At 45.0% G+C, this 26492-nt stretch overlaps 2 protein-coding genes across 4 annotated transcripts in view; one reads left to right on the forward strand and one right to left on the reverse strand.

Annotated features, from left to right (window-relative positions):
• Positions 1 to 296: 296 nt before the first annotated feature.
• Positions 297 to 1904, forward strand: PRKACG (protein kinase cAMP-activated catalytic subunit gamma). Its single transcript, XM_003911780.3, has one exon. It carries the CDS (start codon positions 343 to 345, stop codon positions 1393 to 1395), a length of 1053 nt encoding a protein of 350 aa, XP_003911829.1. The 5' UTR covers positions 297 to 342; the 3' UTR covers positions 1396 to 1904.
• Positions 1905 to 5867: 3963 nt separating this feature from the next.
• The window catches only part of PIP5K1B (phosphatidylinositol-4-phosphate 5-kinase type 1 beta), a 309699-nt gene continuing 289074 nt past the window's right edge, over positions 5868 to 26492 (reverse strand). For all 3 annotated transcript variants that reach the window (XM_003911777.4, XM_009188894.4, XM_009188896.4), the window contains 2 exons: positions 24109 to 24226; positions 5868 to 6310 (listed from right to left, as the gene is read on the reverse strand). In XM_003911777.4, the coding sequence (XP_003911826.1) occupies positions 6308 to 6310; positions 24109 to 24226 (121 nt within the window). In that variant the 3' untranslated portion in view covers positions 5868 to 6307. The remainder of the gene's footprint in view (positions 6311 to 24108; positions 24227 to 26492) is intronic.

Raw genomic sequence — 26492 nt, forward strand, 5'->3', positions numbered from 1 at the left:
ATCACTGATCTGTTCTCTCACACTATAGTTTTGCCTTTTCTAGAATGTCATAGAAATGGATTCATACAGTAAGTCCCCTTTAGAGTTCGCGTCTCTCACTTACATAATGCCTTTTGGATTTATCCATATTGTTGAGTGCAGCGGCGTGATCTGGGCTCACTGAAGCCTTGAACTCCCAGGCTCAAGAAGTCCTCCCATCTCAGCCTCCCTTGTAGCTGAGAATATAAGCGGGGGCCCGGCGGGGGTCGCGGCGCCGCAGCCAGCGCAGCCAGCCCCAGGGGGCGCCACCTCCGCCGCTGCCGCCGCCGCCGCGAGACCCCCGCCCCGGCCGCCACCACCGCCATGGGCAACGCCGCCGCCAAGAAGGACACCGAGCAGGAGAGCGTGAACGAGTTCCTAGCCAAAGCCAGAGGAGATTTCCTCTACAGATGGGGAAACCCCGCTCAAAACACCGCCAGCTCGGATCAGTTTGAACGGCTCAAGACGCTGGGCACGGGCTCCTACGGGCGGGTGATGCTGGTGAGGCACCGGGAGACCGGCAACCACTACGCCATGAAGATCCTCGACAAGCAGAAGGTGGTGAGGCTGAAGCAGGTCGAGCACACACTGAACGAGAAGCGCATCCTGCAGGCGATCAACTTTCCGTTCCTTGTCAAGCTCCAGTTCTCCTTTAAGGACAACTCCAACCTGTACCTGGTGATGGAGTATGTGCCGGGTGGGGAGATGTTCTCTCACCTACGGCGCGTCGGAAGGTTCAGCGAGCCCCAGGCCTGTTTCTATGCCGCCCAGGTCGTCCTGGCCTTCCAGTACCTACACTCGCTCGACCTCATCCACCGCGACCTGAAGCCCGAGAATCTCCTCATCGACCAGCAGGGCTACCTGCAGGTGACGGACTTCGGTTTCGCCAAGCGCGTGAAGGGCCGCACTTGGACCCTGTGCGGGACCCCAGAGTACCTGGCCCCCGAGATCATCCTGAGCAAAGGCTACAACAAGGCCGTGGACTGGTGGGCCCTAGGGGTGCTCATCTATGAGATGACCGCGGGCTTCCCGCCCTTCTACGCCGACCAGCCCATCCAGATCTACGAGAAGATCGTCTCTGGGAAGGTGCGGTTTCCCTCCCAACTCAGCCCTGACCTCAAGGACCTGCTGCGGAGCCTGCTGCAGGTGGACCTCACCAAGCGCTTCGGAAACCTCAAGAACGGGGTTGGCGACATCAAGAACCACAAGTGGTTTGCCACAACCAACTGGATCGCCCTCTTTGAGAAGAAGGTGGAAGCTCCCTTCATCCCGAAGTACACAGGCCCTGGGGATGCCAGTAACTTTGACGACTACGAGGAGGAAGAGATCCGGATCTCCGTCAATGACAAGTGTGCCAGCAAGTTTGCTGAGTTTTAGGGGTGTGCTTGTGCCCCTGTGGGTTTTCTTTCCTTTCATTTTCTTTTTGGTGGGTTGGGAGGTGGGTGGGTTGGTTTGAACAGCCAGAGGGCCCCAGAGTTCCTTGAATCTAATTTCACCCTCACCCCACCCTCCAGGGTTGGGGGAACAGGAAGCCCAGATATTTGGAGGAATAGACACACCAGCTGCTCCCTCACCCCCTATGCCTTCCCGGCCCATCTATTCTTCTCCCTTCCTCCTCCCACAGGGTCCGTCTTGCCCCAGCCCACTTCTGCCTGTTTTAAACGAGTTTCTCAGCTATATTCAGGCCAGGTCTTGCTGGTGTATCCAGGGACAGGGTGTTGAAAGGGGGGCTCAAACTTAACTCCAGCCCCCAACAGGCACCACTTATTAAGAGAGGATGAATGAAAAGCACACCTGCCCTTTGGAATAATCCTGCCTGGGAAGGAGAGAGGTTTAGTGCCATGTATAAGTGGGCTGCTTGCTAGAATAAAAAATAAAATAAAAAATTAAAAATCTGATTTAAGTTCCACCAGTGTCCCCTTTCCACCTTCCTCTACTTCCACCCCTCCCGCCCTTCCCACCTTCCCATGTCTCCCCATTTCCCAGATCCATTTTAACAAATCCAGGAAGCAGAGTGACTTTGGAAGGAGGCCCTGGGGTTTGAACTTCCCCCATGAGCTGCTGATTCCCCCTTCCCCCCTCCCCAGGGGCATCCTCTACCACTCTTGCAAAGGTCTCAGTTCCTTTAGGAAGCCTCCACTCTCTTCTTCCCCAACGGACGTTTCTTCACCCTTGGGCTTTGGGACCCAGACAAAGCAGCTGCCCCACTCCCTGCCAAAGAGGAGTTGTCCCCCGAAAAGACAGAGGGGGAGTCCCAAGCCCAGGTCATTCTTCACAGCAGCATTTCCCCGAAACTCTTTAACTTTATTCTCAGCTGGACTGTAATGCCCAGCCTCCCCTTCTGGGAAGGCAATCCAGCAAAAGGACATGGAAGAGGCCCAGTCCCTCCACCTCCACCTCATGGCCCAGGGTTCAAGGCTAGGGTTGCTAGGGAGGGGCTGCCTGTTTTATTCACCCAGCAGCTTCTGCCTCCTCCCATCCTGGGTGGCCCCTCCTCCAGCTTAGCTGTCAGCCATCCTTCACCTCTTCTCCCCTGCCACCCCTGTGCTGGTTTCAATTTTTTTTTTTTTTTTTTTTTTTGAGATGAAGTTTCACTCTATCACCCAGGCTAGAGTACAATGGTACGATCTCGGCTCACTGCAACTTCCGCCTCCCAGGTTCAAGTGATTCTCCTGCCTCAGCCTCCTGAGTAGCTGGGATTACAGGGGCCCACGACCACCCCTGGCTAATTTTCGTATTTTTAGTAGAGACGAGGTTTTGCCATGTTGGCAGGCTGGCCTTGAACTCCTGACCTCAGGTGATCCAACCGCCTTGGCCTCCCAAAGTGCTGGGATTATAGGCATGAGCCACCACCCCCCCCCGGCCTGTTTTCTTTCTTAATAGAAAAGTGAGGAGCTGCTAGCGAGCCACCTCATTCATCTTCATATTTCCCCCTCTCATCACTTCTTCCCATCCCAGGAGGAGCTCTCAGGCCTGGGGTGGTGCCCCAGGTGGGCTCAAGGTGATTCGACCTACTTGCTGTGAAAGGATGAGATTTCTTCTTGAACAGTGTGCTGTTGTAAACACATGTCAAAACTATTACCAATAAGGCCGGGTGCTGTAATCCCAGCACTTTGGGAGGCCGAGGTGAGTGGATCACTTGAGGTCAGGAGTTTGAGAACAGCCTGGCTAACATGGCGAAACCCTGTCTCTACTAAAAAGTACAAAAATAGCCGGGCGTAGTGGCATGTGCCTGTAATCCCAGTTACTTGGGAGGCTGAGGCAGGAGAATCGCTTGAACCTGGGAGGCAGAGGTTGCTATGAGGCCGAGATTGCATCACTGCACTCTAGCCTGGGTGACACAGTGAGACTCTGTCTCAACAAAACAAAACAAGAAACCAACTATTACCAATAAAGTTTTGTTTAAAAAGAACTGGCAAAACTAATCTATGATGCTGGAAGTCATAATAGTGACCTTTGAGGATGGCATTTGTGGAGAGGGGACATGAAAGAGCCAGGAGATGGCCGGGCACAGCGGCTCACGCCTGTAACCCCAGCACTTTGGGAGGCCGAGGCGAGCGGATCACGAGGTCAGGAGTTCAAGACCAGCCTGGCCAACATGGTGAAACCCTGTCTCTACTAAAAACACAAAAAATTAGCCAGGCATGGTGGCAGGCATCTGTAATTCCAGCTACTCGGGAGACGGAGGCAGGGGAATTGCTTAAACCCAGTATGCAGAGGTTGCAGTGAGCCGAGATTGTACCTCTGCACTCCAGCCTGGGCGACAGAGCGAGACTCTGTCTCAAAAAAAAAAAAGAGGCAGCTGGTTAGCTGCAAATGTTCTATATGTGCTTTAGGTGCTGGGCACATGGGTCTACACATATGTAAAAATTCACTGGACTATATAATTCATAGCTGTGCACTCTAGCATATGTAAGTTATACCTCGGTCATTAAAAAACAGTTGAAAATGTTGAGGTTTTTTGAGACAGGTGAGATAACACAGGGAGGCCACGGGTGATTTCGGTGGGGATAGAATTTTGAGGATCACAGCCTCATGGTATTGAAATAGCTTTTAAGTTAGGTCTTAAAATAAAGGTTCTTAACATTTCTTGGGTCCAGGTCACTGTGAATTTGATAAAAAGTATAGTCTTTCTCTTCATGAAAAAAAAAACCACAAAAACACCCATATACACAAAAGCATACCCAACTTGTGTATATGATTTCATGGCCCTATTAATGATTATCTATGACTCTTCTAGAAAATCAGTGGGTCCTAGGCTAAGAACTCTGCTTCAATGGGTAGATTTACAAATGGGAGGGGGAAGAGTGGGATTCACCTATGAAAATCCATGTAGTAAGGGAGAGTGGTAGCACATATGAATACTACAGAGAGAGGCAGAGGATCCTCAATCATCCACTTCTGCAGAATTCCCTGTTGACATCCTAACCTAGGATGTAAGACATCCTAGCTTTCCAGCACTGACTCTGCAGGTGAAATTGCTACTTATGCTGAGTAACTATGGCTGTGGGCTACATTTACAAAAGTTTACAGCATGTTTGCTTACAAGAATCAGCTTGTTTTAACTTGAAGTATTTAACAGTGAGCATCTTACTCATCAGGAATATCTTTCTGCAGCCTTGATCATTTTGCTTTCTAATGATTTTTCTCTCAGCCTCTTATGTCTCTGTTGCTAGGGACACTTACTAGGTGGTGTAAACTGCATTAATTGATTAAAATATTCATTGCTGCCGGGCGCGGTGGCTCAAGCCTGTAATCCCAGCACTTTGGGAGGCCGAGACGGGCGGATCACGAGGTCAGGAGATCGAGACCATCCTGGCTAACACAGTGAAACCCCGTCTCTACTAAAAAATACGAAAACTTAGCCGGGCGAGGTGGCGGGCGCCTGTAGTCCCAGCTACTCGGGAGGCTGAGGCAGGAGAATGGCGTGAACCCGGGAGGCGGAGCTTGCAGTGAGCTGAGATCCGGCCACTGCACTCCAGCCTGGGTGACAGAGCGAGACTCCGTCTCAAAAAAAAAAAAAAAAAAAAAAATTCATTGCTGAGTCTATTCCCGTGTGATAAGTATACGTCCCACACCTTTGACTCCAGACCTGTCAATGTCGCTCACTTTTGGCAGATGGAATGCGAGTAGAAATGCTGTCAGCTGCACTGAGGCAGAAGCTTTGTGAGCTCTCATTGGTTCCACCATTGCTCTTTTTCTACTGCCATGAAAGTTGCCTGTCTCACACAGGGGCTGCTCTGGACTCCAGAATGAAGAAGACTGTTGGAGCAGAGCTGCAGCTGGTCCCTACATGTGAGGGAGAAGTAAAACTTGGTGAAAGCTTCTATGACTTTGGGATTGTTTGTTACCATAGCATGACATAGTGAGAGCTGACTAATATCCCAGGACATTTGGGAAAGTCTCTTGGATGAGTTCAGCAGAAGCTGCTATTGAAATTTTTTCCATATAAAATTCAGTTTATTTAGGATTTCTGAATATCTCAAATGAGGAGTATTTGGGTTATTTTTAATAAAAGAAATATAAAGACCATAAATCACTGGAATCATGTACCACCACAATTGAGAACAAAATATTTTATTTCTCTCACAAAACTATAGTTTACAGTAGTATTTACTAAATAAATTATATAATTTCTCTTTTACAAGCAATAAACTAGATCACAAATATTTCAAAGACGATGTATGTACATGACATAAGGCCTTTTATAAATAGCTTTGCTTTTCTCATTTCACTAGTAAACAGTGAAAAAATCTTTATAGAAGCTAGTTTTCTATAAAGTAGAGGCAGACCTAGTATATTGATCTTTAAATGAAACCAATTTAAACTTTCAATGACATGAGCTATAATTTTGCAAAAGAATGTATACTTTATTTACCATTTGCATGGATGGATTTTTAAAAATATATAAGCAGATTACATATGTTGCTTATGTATAATCACTGGATGCATGCACAATGAAATAATGCAAAAGTCCATAGGAAAATAGCACTTCCAAGTTCAAAAAGGTGATTGGCAATGGTATAGAAAGCAGCTTAAATATAGTTCATGCAGTTCTTCACAGTTCAGCAAGCAACAGCAAATGATAGAATAGGGTAGTATTTTTCACATCCCATCTGCTGATCAGCCTGAAGTTGACATCTCGAAAACTCTTAAGTCAGGTTGATGATTTCTCTGTGTGTAGTGGGGTTCAGCCAAGTTGCTGTGGATAATTCTGGTGCGGAGAAACTTCTCTGCCACAACTGTGCTCACGTCTCATCCATGTGCTTAAGGTGGTCACCATTTTCACTTACTGGGGGGAGCAAAAAAGAAAGCAGGTGTGAGACTGGATTTTGGCATCAATTTGTATCCTCTCCCCATGAGTTGTAACATAAGTTCGTTATTTCTCCCAATCACTTGTGTCTGGAAAATGGGGTGCATGATGTTTGGGATTCTTCTGCAGTGATCAGCATAGCATATGCTTCTTTGGTAGACCTGAAACCTGTTAATTACACCAATGTTTATCAAAATTGAGTCCCGACTACATCACAGCGCTGTGCTTGGGACTTGAAAGGAAGCAACACTGACTAAGACACACTCCTGCCCTCCAAGTGTGCAGAGATTAGGGGATGTGCTGTGGTATATTAGACCTGAAGCCAAAAAGAACAACTTGAACGTGGCCTTGAACTTGTAAATGTTTTTTTCCAAACAATATCCCTGTGGCTAGGCGCTAACAATAGGTTCAGCAAGTATTTAAATGGTAGCTATTTAAAATCAGAGCCAGCTGACTCAACCTGTGACAGTAGCACTATGATATATGTGGGGAAAGCAACATTACATTCAGCCTTTAGAGACAGACACATTGGGTCAAATCATCTGATTTCCTAATTTTTTTTTTTTTTTTTTTTTTTTTTTTTTGAGACGGAGTCTCACTCTGTTCCCCAGGCTGGAATGCAGTGGTGCGATCTTGGCTCACTGCAACCTCTATCTCCCAGGTACATGAGATTCTCCTGCCTCAGCCTCCTGAGTAGCTGGGATTACAGGTGCCTGCCACCACACCCAGCTAATTTTTTGTATTTTTAGAAGAGACAGGGTTTCACTGTGTTAGCCAGGATGGTCTCGAACTCCTGACCTTGTGATCTGCCCACCTCGGCCTCCCAAAGTGCTGGGATTATAGGCGTGAGCACCACGCCCGGCCTGATTTCCTACTTATTTCATATATAGAATATTATGCAACATCTTCTTGGAACCTTGTTGCTTCATCTGTAAAATGGAGGTAACAAACTCTACTTTATAGGGTGGTGGTGAGGGATAAATTTTTCCATGGGGAAAATGAAGTGTTTTACACACACACACAAGATACACAAATCATATATTTATAATTGAGTACTGTACCTGGCATGTGCTAGTACCCCCAAAATTGTAGTGAAGAAGATTGGAGCTGGGGGTCACAGAGACTGGTGCAGCTCAGCACCTTTAATTGGAGGCTGAAAAAACTTGAGTAAAAAGTTGGAAATAACTCTGAAAATGATTAGGAAAGAGCACATGTCACATACAGGGAATTCTGTTTCCCAATTAATATTTTATCTGAGCCTATTGTGCACTGCAATTTTTATGAACTTACTATTTTGTTTTATACTTTGGCCGCTCCCTCTGATTCACCTAAGCTAGAAAGGTTTGCTTGCCTTGATGCACAGCACGGTCACGCTGTTACTCAGAAATGATCTTTAGGAAGAGGTGAGTGTAAAGTGCTATAAGCTACAGCAGTGGGCAAGTGGGACGTTGCCCACATTCCCAGGACAGCTGTCTTTAAGGTGGACTGGTGGATTTCATTCAGCCTCAGTCTGATGACTTTGATGTGTGGTGCAGGTCTTTACTCACAAAACCAGTGACACAGAAAATAACCCACATAAAATGATGAGGTCCTACTGATGAGATTTAGAAGTCCTGCTTTCTTAAAAACAAAGCAAAACAAAAACGAAAAGAGGAGATAGTTTTGCTTTCCTCGTTCTATAGATCACACTGGAGTTCTGTGTCTCACTTCCAGTGCCAGACTCTGAGAGGGACAGTGAGTAACCTGAGTGGTGCCTGAGGAGATCCACCAGTGAAGGGCCCCGGAGCCAGGACCCCAGGGGAATGGCTAAAGGCCTGGGCTTTTTGGTCTGGAAAACAGGAGAGGTAGAGACAGGGCATAATAGCTGTCTTTGAGTCTCTGAAGACTAGCCTCGGGGAAGAAAGGCTTAGGTATTAGTTTAGTCCCAGTATTGCTGAAAGATGTGACACTGTCACCAGCAATAGTGGCACAGACGCTGTGATCCTGGGGTCGGGAGGTGAGTAGAATCTCAGACTGTGTGAAGGGTGTAGAGTTGTAGAGGCGCACCCCCTCCACTGTTTCTTCATTAAGGATCCTGAAATTTACGTCCTCCCCCAGTACATGACATGTGTACATGACACAAGCCCTCCCTAGATACATGGGCCCAGCATGCCATCTGCTGAGACTCGGTGGTTGAGAATGATCCCAGAAGCCAGAACCAGGACAAATGCATGGAAGCCAGTTTTTTCTCAAGCTGGAAGTGCTTTCTAACCGGAGTTAAAAAACGAGTGGGCTGGGCATGACGGGCCACGTCTATAATCCCAGCACTTCGAGGGGCTGAGGTGGGAGGATCGCTTGAGCCCAGGAGTTCAAGAGTAGCCTTGGCAACATAGTGAGACCCTGTCTCTACAAAAATAAAAAATAAAATAAAATAGAAAAATTAGCTGGGTGTGGCGGCATGTGCCTGTGGTCCCAGATGCTCAGGAGACTGAGGTGGGAGGATTGCTTAAGCCCAGGAGTTTGAGGCTACCGTGAGCTATGATCATACCACTGCATTCCAGCCTGGGTGATAGAGAGAGACCAGGTCTCTAAAGAAAAAAAAAAAAAAAAAAAAGAAAAAAGAGAAAAGAAAGGAGTGGTCACTAAAGGAGGAGCAGCTGCAGTCACTTAGGGATCAGTCCCAGGAGAGCTGAGGCAGAAACTGTTTATCCTGCACCAGCACCCAGAAGGCACTTGTTGTGGTCAGTAGAGAGGACTTGGGCACTTGTGGGTAGGTTGGGCCAGATGACTATGAAGTTCTGTTTCAACCACAAGATTCTATTAAAAATTGTAAAGGCCAGGTGCGGTGGCTCATGCCTGTAGTCCCAGCACTTTGGGAGGCCGAGGAGGGGCGGATCACCTGAGGTCAGGAGTTCGAGACCAGCCTGAACAACGTGGAGAAACCCTGTCTCTACTAAAAATACAAAATTAGCCGGGTGTGGTGGCGCATGCTTGTAATCCCAGCTACTTGGGAGGGGTATTGCTTGAACCTGAGAGGCGGAGGTTGTGGTGAGCTGAGATTGCACCACTGAACTCCAGCCTGGGCAGCAAGAGCAAAACTCTATATAAAAAAAAAAAAAAAATTGTAAATTTATACCACTGAATAACTCAGAATACTGTAAACAGTTGGTGACTTATGCAGTGAGAACGATCTGAAAGGTACTTAATACTTTGATGTCTCTCATAAAATTGGTTAAATTTATAGTTTAATAAAAAAACACACAGGGTCTTATAATAATAACAGATACTCTCTTCAGTATTAAAAATAAAGAATGATTTCCAGCTTTGGTCATAAAATGTCCTTTGCATTCACACAGTAAGTTTAGTTTAGTTTTTTGTTTTTTAAACTAAAGATGTCATAGAAGTTTCTATAAGCTCCTGTAAACACTCACTGTCACCCTCAGGGCACAAGAATGTCAAAATTGGGTGAGCACTGCCAACTCTCCACCCATGTTGTAATGTAATTCTTGGATGGCATGATCTGGACACATGAAAGCGTCTGTTTTGCATTAATTTATAACCCTATTAAAATGAGATGGAGAGGTATCTGTGGGATCTGAAAGCACAGTGTCTTCTTGCTTGTAAACATGGCCACAGTGAGAAGTATGCAGAAACCATGGTATTATTCCTTCCTTAGCATAAATATGCTATAATTCTCCTTCCTTCAAATTCATAACTCAGGAGTCCTATATTAGCTTTCACTGCAGAGACACAAACATCAGTTCTCTACCCCGGAAGGAAACTCATAGCTTGAGCTCATTCTTCGAAGTGTGGTACACGCAGAAGTCCCTTCCACTCCCCAGCACGCAGACGGACTCTTCAGGGCATTACTGCCCAAAAGATGAGCAGCTTCTCCTCAAGGTCAGCCAAGATTCAGACCCATCCTGACCGAATGGCTGTAGAAACTGAAATAAGGGCTGGTGCTTTGGCAGAGGAGCTCAACCAGCTCTCAGAGACTACAGATCCTGGAGTGACATTTCAGCTCTGTCCCCAACTGAACTTCTGTAACATACACACACACACACACACACACACACACACACACACACACACACACACACACTTGCCCACAAGGTGCAGCATTTCTGCCTATGCACTGAGATACTCTGAGAATTCATGAACTATTTAAAATTCTGATACCTGACAGTAAAAAGTGTGGTAATAGTTGACATAAAAAGTAGAAGTAGAGTATTTCAACCTAAATGCCAGTGTTTTTCATCCACACATATGTTAGGGTGTAAGAGAGAGAAAGGTGTATTTTTATTTCTACCTAAAATAAAGTGCTTCATTCTATGATTGAGACTACACAATAGTACATACACAAGGGGTCAGAGATTACAGAGCTTTTTAATATTAAAATTAAATAATTTTAAACATTTATTTTAAAAAGTTATTTAAAATTAAATAATTGAACGCTAATATAGAGCAATAAGGGAAAACAGCAAATCAAGAGCAATCTGTCCACTAATTAACCCAGAAGCCCTTTCTTTCTAGGGGACTGACTGCACTGGGAAGTCAGATCCCCTGGAGGGGAGCCCAGGCAGGAAATACTCCCAGGTGGGCCTCCCTACTCGGATGGCCTTGCTTTACTTTTCAGAGCCACAGGAAAGGCATGAGAAGGTGAGGAGTTTCTTTTCCAAGAAACTTTCCTAGACTCATTCCCTCCACTCCTGCTTGCCTTTTCTCAAGCCTTCCCTTGACACCCTTGCCCCCATCAACCGACTGGCTTACAAATATATTTAGAATTTCTGAACATCTGGGATGTGGCGTGAGGGAGTTTTAGGGCAGTGCTGAGAGAGGCGGAACTTCACCACAGTTAGGTTGGCCAAGATGAACAGCACTGACAAGTCCCGTGAGGTCTCTATGATCCCTGAGCGGTCAACCCTTGGGGTGATATCCCTTTTTTTTTTTAACTCTAATTACCTCAGGTTTCAGTCCCAAGGCCTTAATAAAGCAAGAGCTTTCTCTGGTGTCCAGGAAATCCTCATTTTGGTTTCAAGTTGAAATTCTTTGCCCAAATATCTTTGATGAAAGCATCAGCTTTTCTCTCGGCCATTGTAGGCTTAGTCCCGTATTTCTTTTTCCTATACACAGCTCCTGTTTCTGTCATCAATTCTGAATTCTCTTTTTTTTCCAGGTCTGCTCTGTTTCCTTTCTATTTCTATTGTCCTGATTCTTTTGGCTGATGTTCCTTCGGTTGCCATGAGATCACATCAACTTGTCCTGCTTCCTCTGCCCACATTAGTCTAAACTCACGGCATCACCATAAATCCATACTAAGGCTCAGGATACCTCACCCCAACATCATCTCCTTGGCTCTGGGGTCCCCTTCATCTCTGGGTTCACCCGATTTCAGGTGGGCGGATCATAAGGTCAGGAGATGGAGACCATCCTGGCTAACATGGTGAAACCCCGTCTCTACTAAAAATACAAAAAATTAGCCAGGTGTGGTGGCGGGCGCCTGTAGTCCCAGCTACTCGGGAGGCTGAGGCAGGAGAATGGTGTGAACCCAGGAGGCGGAGCTTGCAGTGAGCCGAGATTGTGCCACTGCACTCCAGCCTGGGCGACAGAGCGCGACTCCATCTCAAGAGAAAAAAAAAAAGAAAAAAAAGAAATCCCTGAATTTTATTTTATTATTTTTTGAGACAGAGTTTCCCTTTGTTACCCAGGCTGGAGAACAACAGCGTGATCTTGGCTCACTGCAACCTCCACCTCCTGTGTTCAAGTGATTCTCGTGCCTCAGCCTCCTAAGCAGCTGGGATTACAGGTATGTGCCTCCATGCCCAGCTAATTTTTGCATTTTTAGTAGAAATGGGGTTTCACCATGTTGTCCAGGCTGGTCTTGAACTCCTGGCCTTAAGTGATGGGCCTGCTTCGGCCTCCCAAAGTGCTGGGATTACAGGCATTAGCCACCATGCCTGGTTGAGACCCCTGAATTTTAAACACAAGGTATCACCTTTGGGTTCTGGGAAGTCCAGAGTCAGTCTCTCTCTCTCTCTCAAATAAAGCTCTATATTTTATTATATTCATATCTATCCTGTATTGGGAGTTACTTCACAAGGCACAATCATTTGGGGATGTAGTGTGTAGTGGGGGACTTCTCATTGTATTGGATTCCAGTAGCAGCAGGGACCCAAAAGCTCACCATTTTGTGAGGCATGGAAACAAATACACATGCTAGTGCTGCAGAATCAGGACGTAGCAGTGTGAACAGAAGAAAATCACACTGCTATGGAACTGCATTGCTGAAAGGAAACTTAGGCATGCTCAGGGCCAAATTTCCTACCTTTGTACTTAAAAAATATTTGGACTCAGCATTAGAGGTGAAGTTACTCTCTTCCAAGGACCAGGGACTACAAGGCTTCAACTGAGAAGCCTTGAGGCAGAAGGCAGGACCTTTGCCATCCTTGAAGGACGTGTACAATTGGGATGAAGACAGCTATTTTGTGCCTGATCTGGTAGACTGTTGGGTGAATTCTGGGGTGTCGGCAGCACATGGAGTGCCAGGCCTCCTGCCGGCCTCCAGATGCCCCATTAAAGCATCCCACACCAAGCAGCAAGTAGGTGACCCTTAAGATGAGAGCAGGCCCAAGAAGCAGCGGACACTCATCTCTGCCGTCTCCTGGGATGGATTTAAAATTTGGCGTCTCATTTCAAAACCGTTAGTGTGGTATTATTTTAACACAGTTCCCTGCCTGATTAATTTGTTTTCTAAGGGCCCAAGAGAAGCCCAAGAGCATCAGTGATTTATACTGGTGGACAGTTCTGCAATGGACTTTTCAGCACTTGAGTGACTCCAGCTAATCGTAAATCTGAGTGGTTACCTCATGATATGGTTTGGCTCTGTGTCCCTACCCAAATATCATGTCAAATTGTAATCCCCATGTGGTGGGGGAGTGGTCTGGTGGGAGGTGATTGATTCATGGGGGCAGACTCCCCCTTGCTGTTCTCATGTCAGAGTTCTCACGAGATCTGGTTGTTTGATAAATGTCTGGTGATTGGCACTTCTCTCTCTCTCCTGCCACTATGTAAGATGTGCCTGGCTTCCCCTTCACCTTCTGCCATGACTGTTTAAGTTTCCTAAGGCCTCCCCAGCCATGTCATGTGGAACTATGAGTTAATTAAACCACTTTCCTTTATTAATTACCCAGTCTTGGGTAGTTCTTTATAGCAGTGTGAAAATGGACTAACACATCTTATCATCTAATACATCACATAGATCTGTAGCTGCAACAGGATCCACTCTGACCCCTGCTTTGGCCACATTTGGAAAATGTGGGGGGAGGAATATGGTACTGGTTTCATTTGAAAAGGAGCACTGCCTGAGGACAACGCCACTGGCTTCTCTCTCACCCACAGGCAGGAATGCACCAGAGGCCCTCTACCAAGACCCAGAGGGTGGAAATTAGAAGCTGCACACCCAGGCTGCGTGCGGTGGCTCACACTTGTAATCCCAGCACTTTGGGAGGCTGAGGCAGGTGGATCACCTGAGGTCAGGAGTTCGAGACCAGCCTGGCCCACATGGTGAAACCCTGTTGCTACAAAATCATAAAAAATAAAAATTAGCCAGGTGTGGTGGTGTACCCTCTAATTCCCAGCTACTCAGGAGACTGAGGCATGAGAATCACTTTAACCTGGGAGGTGGAGGTTGCAGTGAGCCAGAATTGCACCACTGCACTCCAGCCTGAGTGACAGAGGAAAATTCCATCTCAAAAAGAAAAAAAAAAGAAAAAGTTGTGCCCCCATCAAGCCTTTTCCATCTCAGCACTTTCTTTGGTTGCATTTTTCTTTACAAAATCACCCAAGTAGCTGTTATGGGCTAAATTGTGTTCCCCTAAAATTTCTATGTTACAAGTCCTAACTATCATCGCCACAGAATGTGACCTTATTTGGAGGCAGGGTCTTTATAGAGGTAATCAGATTAAAACGAGGCCACAGGTTGGGCCCTAATTCAATATGGCTGATGTTCTTATGCAAAGGGGAATTTTGGATACAGACACGTACGGGGGAAGATGTGACATGAAGACGTAGGGAGAGGAAGGCCACCTACAAACCAGCGAGAGAGGCTAGAACAGATCCTTGCCTCACGGCTCTCAGAAGGAACCCACCCTACCAACACCTTGATCTTGAACTTCGGACCTCCAGAATGATGAGAAAAAAAATTTCTGTTCAAGCCACCAAATCTGGGGTACTTTGCCACAGCAGCCCTAGAAAACTAATAAAATAGCCATCACTGGGATTTAGAAAGTCTTTTAAACAACCCCACATATTTGTATTTTATTATATTTAATTCTATTCTCTACTGAAGTTACTTCAAAAGCCACAATCACCTGGGAGTTCCGTGGCTGCAGGCGAGGACCTGTGGAAGTCTGAAGGCAAAGAAAGGCTTCCTCCACCCCAGATGTGTTGATACTTCATTAAAAATTGCTGCCTAAGCAGTAGAAAGAAGCACTTTCTGGGTTGAATCGCCAATTTGCCAAGGGGCCCTTTCAAAAAGGCTCAAGCAGAACTGGCTTTGATGGATGAGGGGGGCACACTTGGACCTGAGGGAAGGTAGCACCTTCATTTTTGTGCCACATTGTAATTGTAGCCTCCAGTCCAGCTTCAAAGGTGGTGGAGCTGGGCCTGTCAGAGTGAGCTGCCTTTGACGTCTGAAGGACATACCCCCTCTGCTGAGCTTCCACGTACAACACTGCGAGGCTACAATAAAGTACATGGAGTGCGAAGTCTATTCACACTTGCTCTTCATTCCGTTTCAACTCAGGGGGCTCCATCACTCCTTCCCCGCCTTGATTACCAGTAGGTGGCAGTAGAGGGCTTGCTGAAAGCAGGAACTCAACCGCAAAGCAAGCCCAGTTCATAAACTTGAGGGTGTAGGAGCTTCCTAGGCTTTGCTTCTACATTAGACGCACGTGTAACGGGCCAGCTGTCTTGCTAGGGGAGTCACACGGTTCCCCCTTACATTAGCATACAAGAATTCCAGGATGCTCAGAGCTGAAGGACCCTGTCAACAAGTTCAGGGGATCTCAGCCCTGGATGTGTGTAGAGCTTTAAAAAAGACCAATGCCTCAGTCCCCAACAGGTGATTGACTCTGTTCATAGAGTCATTTACCTGATACCTCTTTGTGAGGAATACAAACTAATTTGGAAACATCTACCCAACCTCACAGTGACTTAGCCAGGGAGGAGAGAAGTGAACAGGAAAATGAGGCTATGTATGGTAAGGAGCAGTTAATTCACAGGTCCCTTGGTAAGGTAGAGGGGTGGGCTGAATTGTGTCCCCCCAGTATTCTTATCCACTTGGAGCCTCAGACTGTAACCTTATTTGGAAATAGGGTCTTTGCAGATGTAATGAGTTAAGATGAGGTCATACTGGATTACGGTGAACCCTAAATCCAATGACTGACATCCTTATAAGAAGAGAGGCCACACAGAGGCACAGAGCGTCACAGGGGAGAAGGCCATGTCAACATGGTGGCAGAGACCAGAGTGACACAGATCAAAGGACCAAGGGACAGGTGGAGCCACCAGAGGCTGAAAGAGGGAGGGAAGGATCCTCTCCTGGAGCCTTCAGAGGAACTATGGCACTACTGACACCTTCATTTCAGACATCTGGCCTCTAGAACCGTGAGACAATCCATTTATGTCTGTGGTCATTTGTGATAGCAGCCCTTGGAAATCAGCATAGGCAGAAGCAGACCAACGGGAAGCCAGGCCCTCAGCTGCCTACTCCTACTCATGCCCTTCTTCACACTTGGGGGGCTTTATTTTTTATGAAACGTTCAGTCCTTAAGCATTTTCCCATTCTCCCTCAGAGCCCAGGAGGGAAGTGGTGTGAATCAGGACAGTCCTGTTTACTAGGTCCATGGGTGCGATCTAAACTTGTTTTCCCAAAAGTTCTTGTTTGTTCTAATCTGGTTCTAAGTCTGCTGTTTGTTTCCTGCAGGCTCAGGGCCTCGCAGACCCCAAGTTCACACCATTAGAGGCTGTTCTTCCTCAAACACTATTCCCAAGAGTTGGAAAGTCTCCAGAGACCGGCAAACACTGGCTTTCTCTGACAAGGAAGACAAAAATAGAAACCACAAACAGAAGCAATAGGAAGAATCTAGAGGGATAAGGGAAGAGAGGCCAGTCTTAGGGGGCAAAGAATGAAAAATGAGGGGCAACTTGCGCCTGGATGTATAATATGAGACCCAGGCAAATTGAAGAGCAGAACTAGCTTTTAAGAAAGTGGAATTCGGCCGGGCGCAGTGGCTCAAGCCTGTAATTCCAGCACTTTGGGAGGCCGAGATGGGCGGATCACGCAGGTCAGGAGATCGAGACCATCCTGGCTAAATTACACGTGAAACCCCTTTCGGGCCTGGGTACTAAAAAATACAAAACAAAAACTAGCCGGGCTGTGCAGGTGGTGGCCTGCAGTCCCAGCTACCGGGAGGCTGAGGCAGGAGAATGGCGTGAACCCAGGAGGCATGGAGCTTGCAGTGAGCCGAGATCAAGCCACTGCACTCCAACCCGGGCCACAGAGCGAGACTCGGTCTCAAAAAAAAAAAAAAAAAAAAAGAAAGTGGAAATCGGCCAGGTGCAGTGGCTCATGCCTGTAATCCCAATTTGGGAGGCTGAGGTGGCCTTGATCACTTGAGGCCTAATTGGTCAGCATGACACATGGGAAACCTCTATCTCTGTTACAAAAAAATATAAAAATTAGCCAGGTGCGGTGGTGTGAGTCTGTAGTCCCAGCTACTTGGGAGCCTGAGGCAGGAGAGTCACTTGAATCTGGAAGGCAGAGGTTGCAGTGAGCCAAGATTGCACCACTGCACTTCCCCCTGGGCGACAGAGGTATCCTGTCTGAAATAAAAAGAAAAAAAAAAGAAAAAAGAAAGTAGAAATCAAGCTACCCTGCAAGTCAAGATTCACTGTAAAGCTAGGACCTAACAGAAAAAAAAAAAAAAAGCTACCACAGTCCTGCAAACTGTCATTCAATTGCTAACTCTGAGCCTAATTTAACTGGAAAGCCAGTATGCCTTTATAACTCCAACTCGAATTCCCTTCTCTAATCCTCAAACAGCAGTTTAATGCTGTTTGTTTTTTTAAAAAATCCTATGGGTGACCTCCTAATCTAGCCTGACAGGTTGCCTCATTAATTTGAAGCTTGCGTCACTTTTATTTCAAGAATGGGAATAACTTGAAGATGCTGTGAGCCTTGGGCAATGGGAGGTCCATTTACTCAGCTCTTCCACATGTCTTAGAAATATTATTTGTCAATAACTTAGAGGCCAAGCATTTCTGGAAATAAACAAGGGCCCTAATTTATCCTTTCCCAGATCTCTTCATTTCTCAACAACGTGATCACGTGGCAGAAGCAAAGGGGCTTCTGATCAAATGCCTTCTACACCAAACGCAGTTAGTCCTTTCTCCTTCCTACTCTGCTCTCACTAAAATCTACCAAAAACTCGAGCAGCATCTTTGGTTGGTAGGGGATGGAGCTCTCTCCTGAGAAGCAATAAGAAATGCCACTGTTTCAGAAAAACACCCCTTGCAGCAACCGATACTGGCTCCAACAAGGAATGATTAAAGGGACTCGATGTAAGTCATTAACCTCAATGCCGAGGGATTCAAATCCAGAAACGCAGTTTCTTTTGCCAAAAAAGTTCCACTGAATTTTCTAAGACCCCTGTGACCTAATTTAAAGTGTTTTTCTTCTCTTTCTCACGCTTTTTCCATACATAATAGTATGATAAGCTGTTAATTCAATCATTTTCACTTCTCTGCCACCCTTCTTCCCATGATCAAAGAGTATTATTAACTACCCTGAAAACACATTAAATAATCAAGCTGTCCAATAGCTGCCCATCAGAGCGCTAATCTCCAATACTGGCATGGCTAAAACACGGCTTAACTGTTTCTTCTCCTTTGCTCACAGCTATTTTTGTATTTCAAACAGCCATTTTGTAGAGAAGCAAAACTGGATGAAAGTACATGTTATTGAGAGGATGTTAATATGGAAAGTGTAAGGGCATAACCTTGGGTCTGAATCGTAGAAGCAAGGAAGTCACTGTTTTGTGGCAGCCATCTTTCTAACTTCTATATTATTAAAGAAGCAATCCCATTATCTCCCACTTACCCAGCCATTCCTAGCTAGTCATAAAAGGATATTCTCTCCCAATACACTTTTCAGCAGAAATGCCTTTTTGTTGGTTGTTCCTCTTTCCATGAAAACCAAATTGCATTCTACATCAGGCAAAGAAGCCGCCTTAGAAACGGAAATAACAGCCACTGTGACAGCATCCGGTGCCTTAGAATATCTGGGACTATTTACAAAGTAGAATCTGGCTCTATTATGAAGACTGCATGATTGCCCATTTTAAATCAATACAGCCTGCTCATCTCTGTGTATTCTTTTAAATACCCCAATGTGTGTCATCAACTCAAAATTCAATGAAAAACACTTCTTTGGTCACTGGATAAAGTCATCTTAGGAAACACCTCCCTTGATTGGAATATTTGAAAATGAGTCAAATAGCTTGGAACTCTACAGTGTGAAGGTGAATGGCCTTTAAAAAGCTGTGCAGAATAACTAGGTACATAAAATCGGAACTAAATGTCTCACTAAGGATGATGGAACCATTTGCTGCCTTCTCAGCTCACCGATCCTTTTTAATTTCATGTTGAGTCACAGGAAAAAGCAGGAGAGCTGGCCTAATGCACACACACATAATGTGTGGATGGATCGTCAAAAGGATATTTCATATGTTATCTGGTGGGCATACATCATTTGGGTTTAAGCCTATGTATTTTTACACAAAGGTGAATGGCTTATACATTACTGTATAAATAAAAGCACTAGAGGATTAGTCTACAACTACTAATAGAGAAATGCTATCTTAAAGGAGAAGAAGCATTACAAGAGAAACCTGACCATGTTTGGTGACAACACTGAATAGGAGGTCACCAGAGAAGCTTCCAACTGCCCTTCAGATAAAGATGGCTGTGATTCAGAGCATTCAAATTATGTCAAAAGGAAAAAAGAGACAATGCAAAGGCAAGATTGGTTTTCCTTTCTTGTGCTTTTCTTTTCCATTTTCTTTTTTTTTTTTTTTGAGATGGAACTTTGTTCTTGTTGCCCAGGTTGGAGTGTAATGGCGCCATCTTGGCTCACCGCAACCTCTGCCTCCTGGGTTCAAGCCATTCTCCTGCCTCAGCCTCCTGAGTAGCTGGGATTACAGGAATGCACCACCACGTCTGGCTAATTTTGTACTTTTAGTAAAGATGGGGTTTCTCCATGTTGGTCAGGCTGGTCTCGAACTCTCGACCTCAGGTGATCTGCCCGCCTCGGCCTCCCAGGCCTCCCAAAGTGCTGGGATTACGGGCATGAGCCACTGTGCCTGGCCTCCATTTGCTTTTTCATAATGCAGATGCAAATGAAAATACTGAAGGGAGGGCAATGAGCTGTACCCTTTCTGATCTGGAAGAGCACGCAAAACAAAAAATAAAAATTTCCAGCATGAAAACACATTCTGGAATTACAAGTTAATGGTGCAGGACTTTCTAGATGTACTGCCATAAAATTTAAGTTTAAAAAATATGAAAGTTTATGGTATAGGAGGTGATTAAACAGCAAAATTTGGAGAAACAACAGTAGCTACTTTGGAAACCTTTCTTTTCTTTTCTTCTTCCTTTCTTTTCTTTTTTCTTTCTCTCTCTCTCCATTCCCCCCTCTTTTCTGTTCTTTCTATGTTTTTAGAGACAATGTCTCACTCCATTGCCTAGGCTGGGGTGCAGTGGTGAGATCATGGCTCACTGCAACCTCAGATTCCTGGGCCCAAGGGATCCTCCAGCCTCAGCCTCACAAGTAGCTGGGACTACAGGTATGCACCACCAAGCCTGGCTACTTTTTTTTTTTTTTTTTAATTTTTGTAGAGATGAGGTATTACTGTGTTGCCTGGGCTGGTCTTGAACTCCTGGCCTCAAGCAATCTTCCCACCTTGGAAAATCTTATTTCTATAGCTCTTTGTAATTTAGAATGAATCTGATTTAATAATTCATTTTATAGATAAAAAAACTGAGGCCCAAAGAGGGTGACTGAATTCAAGGTCAATGATTAATGAGAGGCAGAGACCAGGTACCTATTTCTCTCTAATTAATATATGTATCATTTGGTTTTGCAACAGGTGAAGAGACTAAGTTAAAATATGAGAAAAACTCTGTAGGGATCATTTCTGGGGGTCCATGAGGTCAAACTATTTTCCTGATAATACCAAGATGTTATTTGCCTTTTTATTCTCATTCCCTTTCATGGATGTACAATGGAGCTTTCTAGAAATGAAATGATGTGTTATATATATCAAGAAGATGGATACAGAAACAGATGTGAGAATCTTTTTTCTTCCATTAAGCCAGACATTAGGGATTTGCAGAAATATAAAAGAATGCTACCCTCCTCACAAAATTTATTTTTGTTTTGGAAAATATAATATTCATAAAAACATTATTTAACATATAATAGATTACTATTTTAAATTAATGAATAAACAATTTTGGCTAGGTGCAGTGGCTCACTCCTGTAATCTCAGCACTTTGGGAGGCCAAGATGGGCAGACTGCCTGAGTCCAGGAGTTTGAGACCAGCCTGGGCAACATGGTAAAACCCCATCACTACAAAAAAACACAAAAATTAGCCAGGTATGGTGGCATGCACCTGTAGTCCTAGCCACTCAGAAGGCTGTAAGCACAAGAATCATTTGAACCTGGGAAACAGACATTGCAGTGAGCCGAGATCACACCACTGCACTCCAGCCCAAGCAACAGAGCAAGACCTTGTCTCAAAAAACAAAAACATTCTGTTTTAGTTTTGAAAACACAAAATAATTGATATATACAACCTAGATACCAAAACACTCTTCAGAATTCTCAATAATTTTTAAGAGTTTAAAGGGGACCTGAGATCAAAAGGTCTGAGAACTGCTATACTAGAACATTAAAAAATAATCAGGAGGCTGGGCACAGTGGCTCATGCCTGTAATCTCAGCACTTTGGGAGGCCGAGGCAGGCAGATCACCTGAAGTCAGGAGTTCGAGATCAGCCCGACCAACATGGCGAAACCCTGTCTCTACTAAAAATACAAAAATTAGCTGGGCGTGGTGGCAGGTGCCTGTAATCCCAGCTACTCGGGAGGCTGAGGTAGGAGAATTGTTTGACCCTGGGAGGTGGAGGTTGCAGTGAGCCGAGATCATGCCATTGCACTCCAGCTTGGGCGACAAGAGGGAAATTCTGTCTCCAAAAAAAAAAAAAAAAAAAAAGAAAAGAAAAGAAAAAAAAAGAAAATCAGGAAAAAACAGTGAAAGAATTTTACAAAAAATATTCTCAACAAAACCCCCTCATTCCTTCCTTTCTGCATCCTTCTCTCACTCTTGTAAGACACATGATTCCAATGAGATGGAGGTGAGACTTATATTTATGGTCAGTAACAACAACAGGGTGCTCCTGGGTTCAAGTTTAGGCAGGACCACATATGGAGCTGAATTTGAGTTTTGGCTCACTCAGGAATACTGCACCTCCATGACTGGCGAAAATCTAGGTTTTGTAAAGACACATAAAAGTGGCATGAATCCTTAGCTCATGAAGATGAGATTTTACTTAGCTTCTTTCTGAAAAGCTTTCCTGATTTTTGGTTCCAGATGAATCCAACATGGGACCAAAAATATATTTTTTTCTCTATTTAATTCCCTATTTTCTTGGTTGGGGGTGGACCAACTTTTCTGTAAGGATTTTGTGATCTGCTACAACCTTATTTTTTTTAAAGTGGGGGCAATGGTAGGGAGGAGCATTGCTCAGTGCAAAAAAATCTGTTCATGCAAAAACCAGGATATTCAGATAAAAAATATTTTTACAATGGTTGGTGGGGGACCTGCTGTTTATGTGGTGGCGGTGGGAGCGGGGCTTCAAGAAAAGCCTATCTGAAAAAGGGGTACATGGGCTGAGACCTGAAAGAAGTGAGGGAGCGTGGGATGGGTGGAAAAGAATACACAGACAGGAATGGCAAATGTAAAAGTCCCGAGGCAGAGGTGTGCTTGGTCTGTGGGAGGAACACCAAGGAGGCCAGTGTGGCTAGAATAGCGTCAGCAAGGAAGAGGGAGACCCAGGGAGGGGGCAGGTTGTAGAGGCAGGGAAGACTAGACCACGAAGGGCCTGGAGGACTGTTTTTTTTTTTTGAGACAGGCTCTCACTCTGTTGCCCAGGTGGGAATGCAGTAGCATGATCTCGGCTCATTGCAACCTCCACCTCCCAGGTTCAAGTGATTCTCCTGCCTCAGCCTCCTAAGTAGCTGGGACGACAGACATGCACCACCATGCCCGCCTAATTTTCCTATTTTTAGTAGAGACGGGGTTTCACCATCTTGGTCAGGCTGGTCTCGAACTCTTGACCTCAAGTGATTTGCCTGCCTCAGCTTCCCAAAGTGCTGGGATTAGAGGCATGAGCCACCACGCCTGGCCAGGACTTTGGATACTACTCCAGAAGAGCCGGGAGTAGCATCTTATGTGACTGACGCCCTGCAGAGCACTTGTGAGGAACTACAGTGCTAGGTCAGGGATATGGAAAAGCATAAAATGCAGGCTCAAAGAGGCTTGAGGAGCTGCTGTGAGATATGCACCACTCAGTGCTGATTCCTGAAGTTGCACTTGTACACCAGGAGTGACACAGAATATTGGCTCATGTTTAGCAAAACTTACAAAACCCCAGAAAATTCCAAAAGAACACTTACCCTGTTGTATGTAATTTTGTGCAGGTAGGCCGGGTGCGGTGGCTCATGCCTGCAATCCCAGCACTTTGGGAGGCCGAGGTGGGCAGATTACCTGAGGTCGGGAGTTCGAGACCAGCCTGACCAACATGGAGAAACCCCGTCTCTACTAAAAATACAAAATTAGCTGGGCGTGGTGGCACATGCCTGTAATCCCAGCTACTAGGGAGGCTGAGGCAGGAGAATCACTTGAACCTGGGAGGCGGAGGTTGTGGTGAGCCGAGATTGCACCATTGCCCTCCAGCCTCCGTCTCAAAAAAAAAAAAAAAAAATTTGTGCAGGTGCACAAAGATGTAGCATATATGTGAGATGCACTTGGCACAGAAAATACTCTTTTACACTGTAGCCCATCAGGGTATCTTTCTAGGCATCTAACAGTTCGATTAAGCTGATACAGGTAATCTGTCAGGCACTAACGGGTCACTCATGATCCTCAGAGCAGCCTTGTAAGGTAGGCAGGGCAGGCATTATTTCCCTCCTTAGGCAGTCAGAAAGGTTCCTGCCCAAATCAAAAGCTGGTTGGTGACAAGGAAAGAATCAGCCAAAATTCTCCGGTGCTGAATTTGGGTTCTTCCCATGAGTTCTGCGCCTCGTGGCCTACTAACTTACCAAGGGAGCAACGCCAAAACGCAGAAGATTCAAACATCAGGGAGAGTGACTGAGTCAAAGGAAAACATTACCTGGCTGGGAATAACACTAAGGAGCCCAACTTTGCCTCAACATTAGAGGATTCGTTCTCTTGTTATACATGGTGATTTCGTATTGACTAGATGTTCTTTTGTGTAACAAACTGTAGGAAAACATTGCTTGTGAAAAGAAGCATCATTTGCAGAAGTGACAGGGCGCCATCATTTATTTTAAAACCCAAGCATGCCTGGTTTTATTGAACTTGTTCTTGTGTAAGCCATGGCCTGGATCCATTTATAAACCAGAAGGGGAGGAGAGGAAACTAAAAAATTACTTACTAAATAGACATCGAGCACAGAAGCATTGTCATCCTGCACCTCCAGAGTGTTGGGTTCAGTGGTCAAGTAGATGGTCCCCTCTTCCAAGGTAAATGTTGAACTGGAAGGTAACCCTTTGCTGGAAAAATAAAGATGAATGATGAGCATGAGGGCCCCGGAACAAAATCTAAAGACACCTCCAAAGTTGTGGCTAAAGAGGGCAGCTTTTGGGGATGAAAACTTTTGAGAATTTTAAGGAAATATGGTTATACCTGGAGACATGGTCACTTGAGTTTAAAGAATTCGGTTTTAGGCCACGCGCAGTGGCTCATGCCTGTAATCCCAGCACTTTGGGAGGCTGAGGCAGGCAGATCATGAGGTCAAGAGATCAAGACCATCCTGGCCAACATGGTGAAACCCTGTTTCTACTAAAAATACAAAAATTAACTGGGTGTGGTGGCGCGCACCTATAGTCCCAGCTACTCAGGAGGCTGAGGCAGAAGAATCGCTGGAACTCAGGAGGCGGAGGTTGCAGTGAGCTGAGATCACACCACTGCACTCCAGCCTGGTGACAGAGTGAGACTCTGTCTCAAAAAAAAAAAAAAAAAAAATATTCGGTTTTACTAGAAGTGCATTTTCTTTCTCTAGCAGCACACGAGATACCTCACTGCATTTTGGAGAGGGGATTTGTGGGCCCTATGCCTTGTGAGTGCTGGGAGGATGTGAATCTAGGGGCTCATTAGTTATCTTTGACTTCGAATGATTGGTTCTTGCTGCTTCAATTTACAGTATTTATAATATCCTAGTTTACAAAAGATAACCTTGGGCATCATTAGCACTGATGATTTATCTTTTTTTTCCTCTTTTTTTTTTTTTCTTTTTCAATTACATCAGTGGTTCTCAAACTTACATGTGCCTCAGAATCCCCTGGAGGGCTGGTTAGAATGCAATTTCTTGGATCCCTCTCACAAAGCTTCTGAGCCAGAATCTGGCATAGAGCCCATGGATTTGCATTTCTGACAAGCTCCCAGGTGATGCTTACGCTGATGGTTCAAGGACCACACTTGGAATAACAATGAACCACATAAACACAGAGCATTGTGTTATGTCCTCTGCGAAGACAGCTGGAGCGCACCCTTAGTAACTACGACAATACCAAAAGCCAAAGGAATGCACGTAGACAGTATATTGGAGAGCCAACCGAGGAGAAACCACCCTTGTTTTGTTGTGATATAACCAGTGTTAACTGTTGAAACTGTTGAAGTAACTGGTCCTTTTTTTCTTTTTCTTTGTTTTTTTGAGACTGAGTCTTGCTCTGTCACCCAAGCTGGAGTGCAGTGGCATGATCTCAGCTCACTGCAATACTGCAGTCTCCACTTCCTGGGTTCCAGTGATTCTCTTCCCTCAGGCTCCTGAGTAGCTGGGATCACAGGCGTGCACCACCACGCGTGGCTAATTTTTGTATTTTTAGTAGAGATGGGGTTTCACCATGTTGGCCAGGCTGCTCTCAAACTCCTGACCTCGTGATTCGCCCACCTCGGCCTCCCAAAATGCTGGGACTACAGGCATGAGCCACCACATGCAGCAAATTGTGTGGATCTTAAGAGGTAAGGTTCACTTGTATTTTTCCTGATCACAAAAGTCATAAAGAGGCTGGGTGCAGTGGCTCATATCTCTAATCCCAGCACTTTGGGAGGCCAAGGTGGGCAGATCATCTGAGGTCAGGAGTTCGAGAGTGGCCTGGCCAATATGGTGAAACCTCATCACTACTAAAAATACAAAATATTAGCTGGGAGTGGTGGCACACGCCTGCAATCCCAGCTACTCGGGAGGCTGAGGCAGGAGAAGCACTTGAATCCGGGAGGCAGAGGTTGCAGTGAGTCAAGATTATGCCACTGCACTCCAGACTGGGTGACAGAGTGAGACTCCATCTCAAAAAAAAAACCCCCCCCCCCCAAAACTAAGTTTTTTCATTCTTGAGTTTTTATTTATGATTTTTATTTTCTTCCTAATACTAAGTGTATCAAATGTATTAATATATATCAAATACATATTAATATTATATAATATTGTATTATATATTAATATTACCTATATTATATTAATATGTATATGTTATATCTATAATATGTATATTAATATGTATTAATATAATACTAATTATAGATAATATTAATATATAATATATAATACAATATTATATATAATATTAATATGTATTTGAAATATACAAAAGAATATTCTGGAAGCTCTTATATATAAAAGAATATTCTGAAAGTGCTTTTTCTTTTTAAATTTTTATTTTTTTAAAGTTTAATTTTGAAATAACTTTAACCTCACAGAAAAAGGGAAGGAATGCTGAAAAGTCTAGGGTACCTTTCCTATCATTTGACCATATTTGCTTT

Source organism: Papio anubis, chromosome 13 (genome assembly GCF_008728515.1).
Source record: "Papio anubis isolate 15944 chromosome 13, Panubis1.0, whole genome shotgun sequence".
Classification (NCBI taxonomy): domain Eukaryota; kingdom Metazoa; phylum Chordata; class Mammalia; order Primates; family Cercopithecidae; genus Papio; species Papio anubis.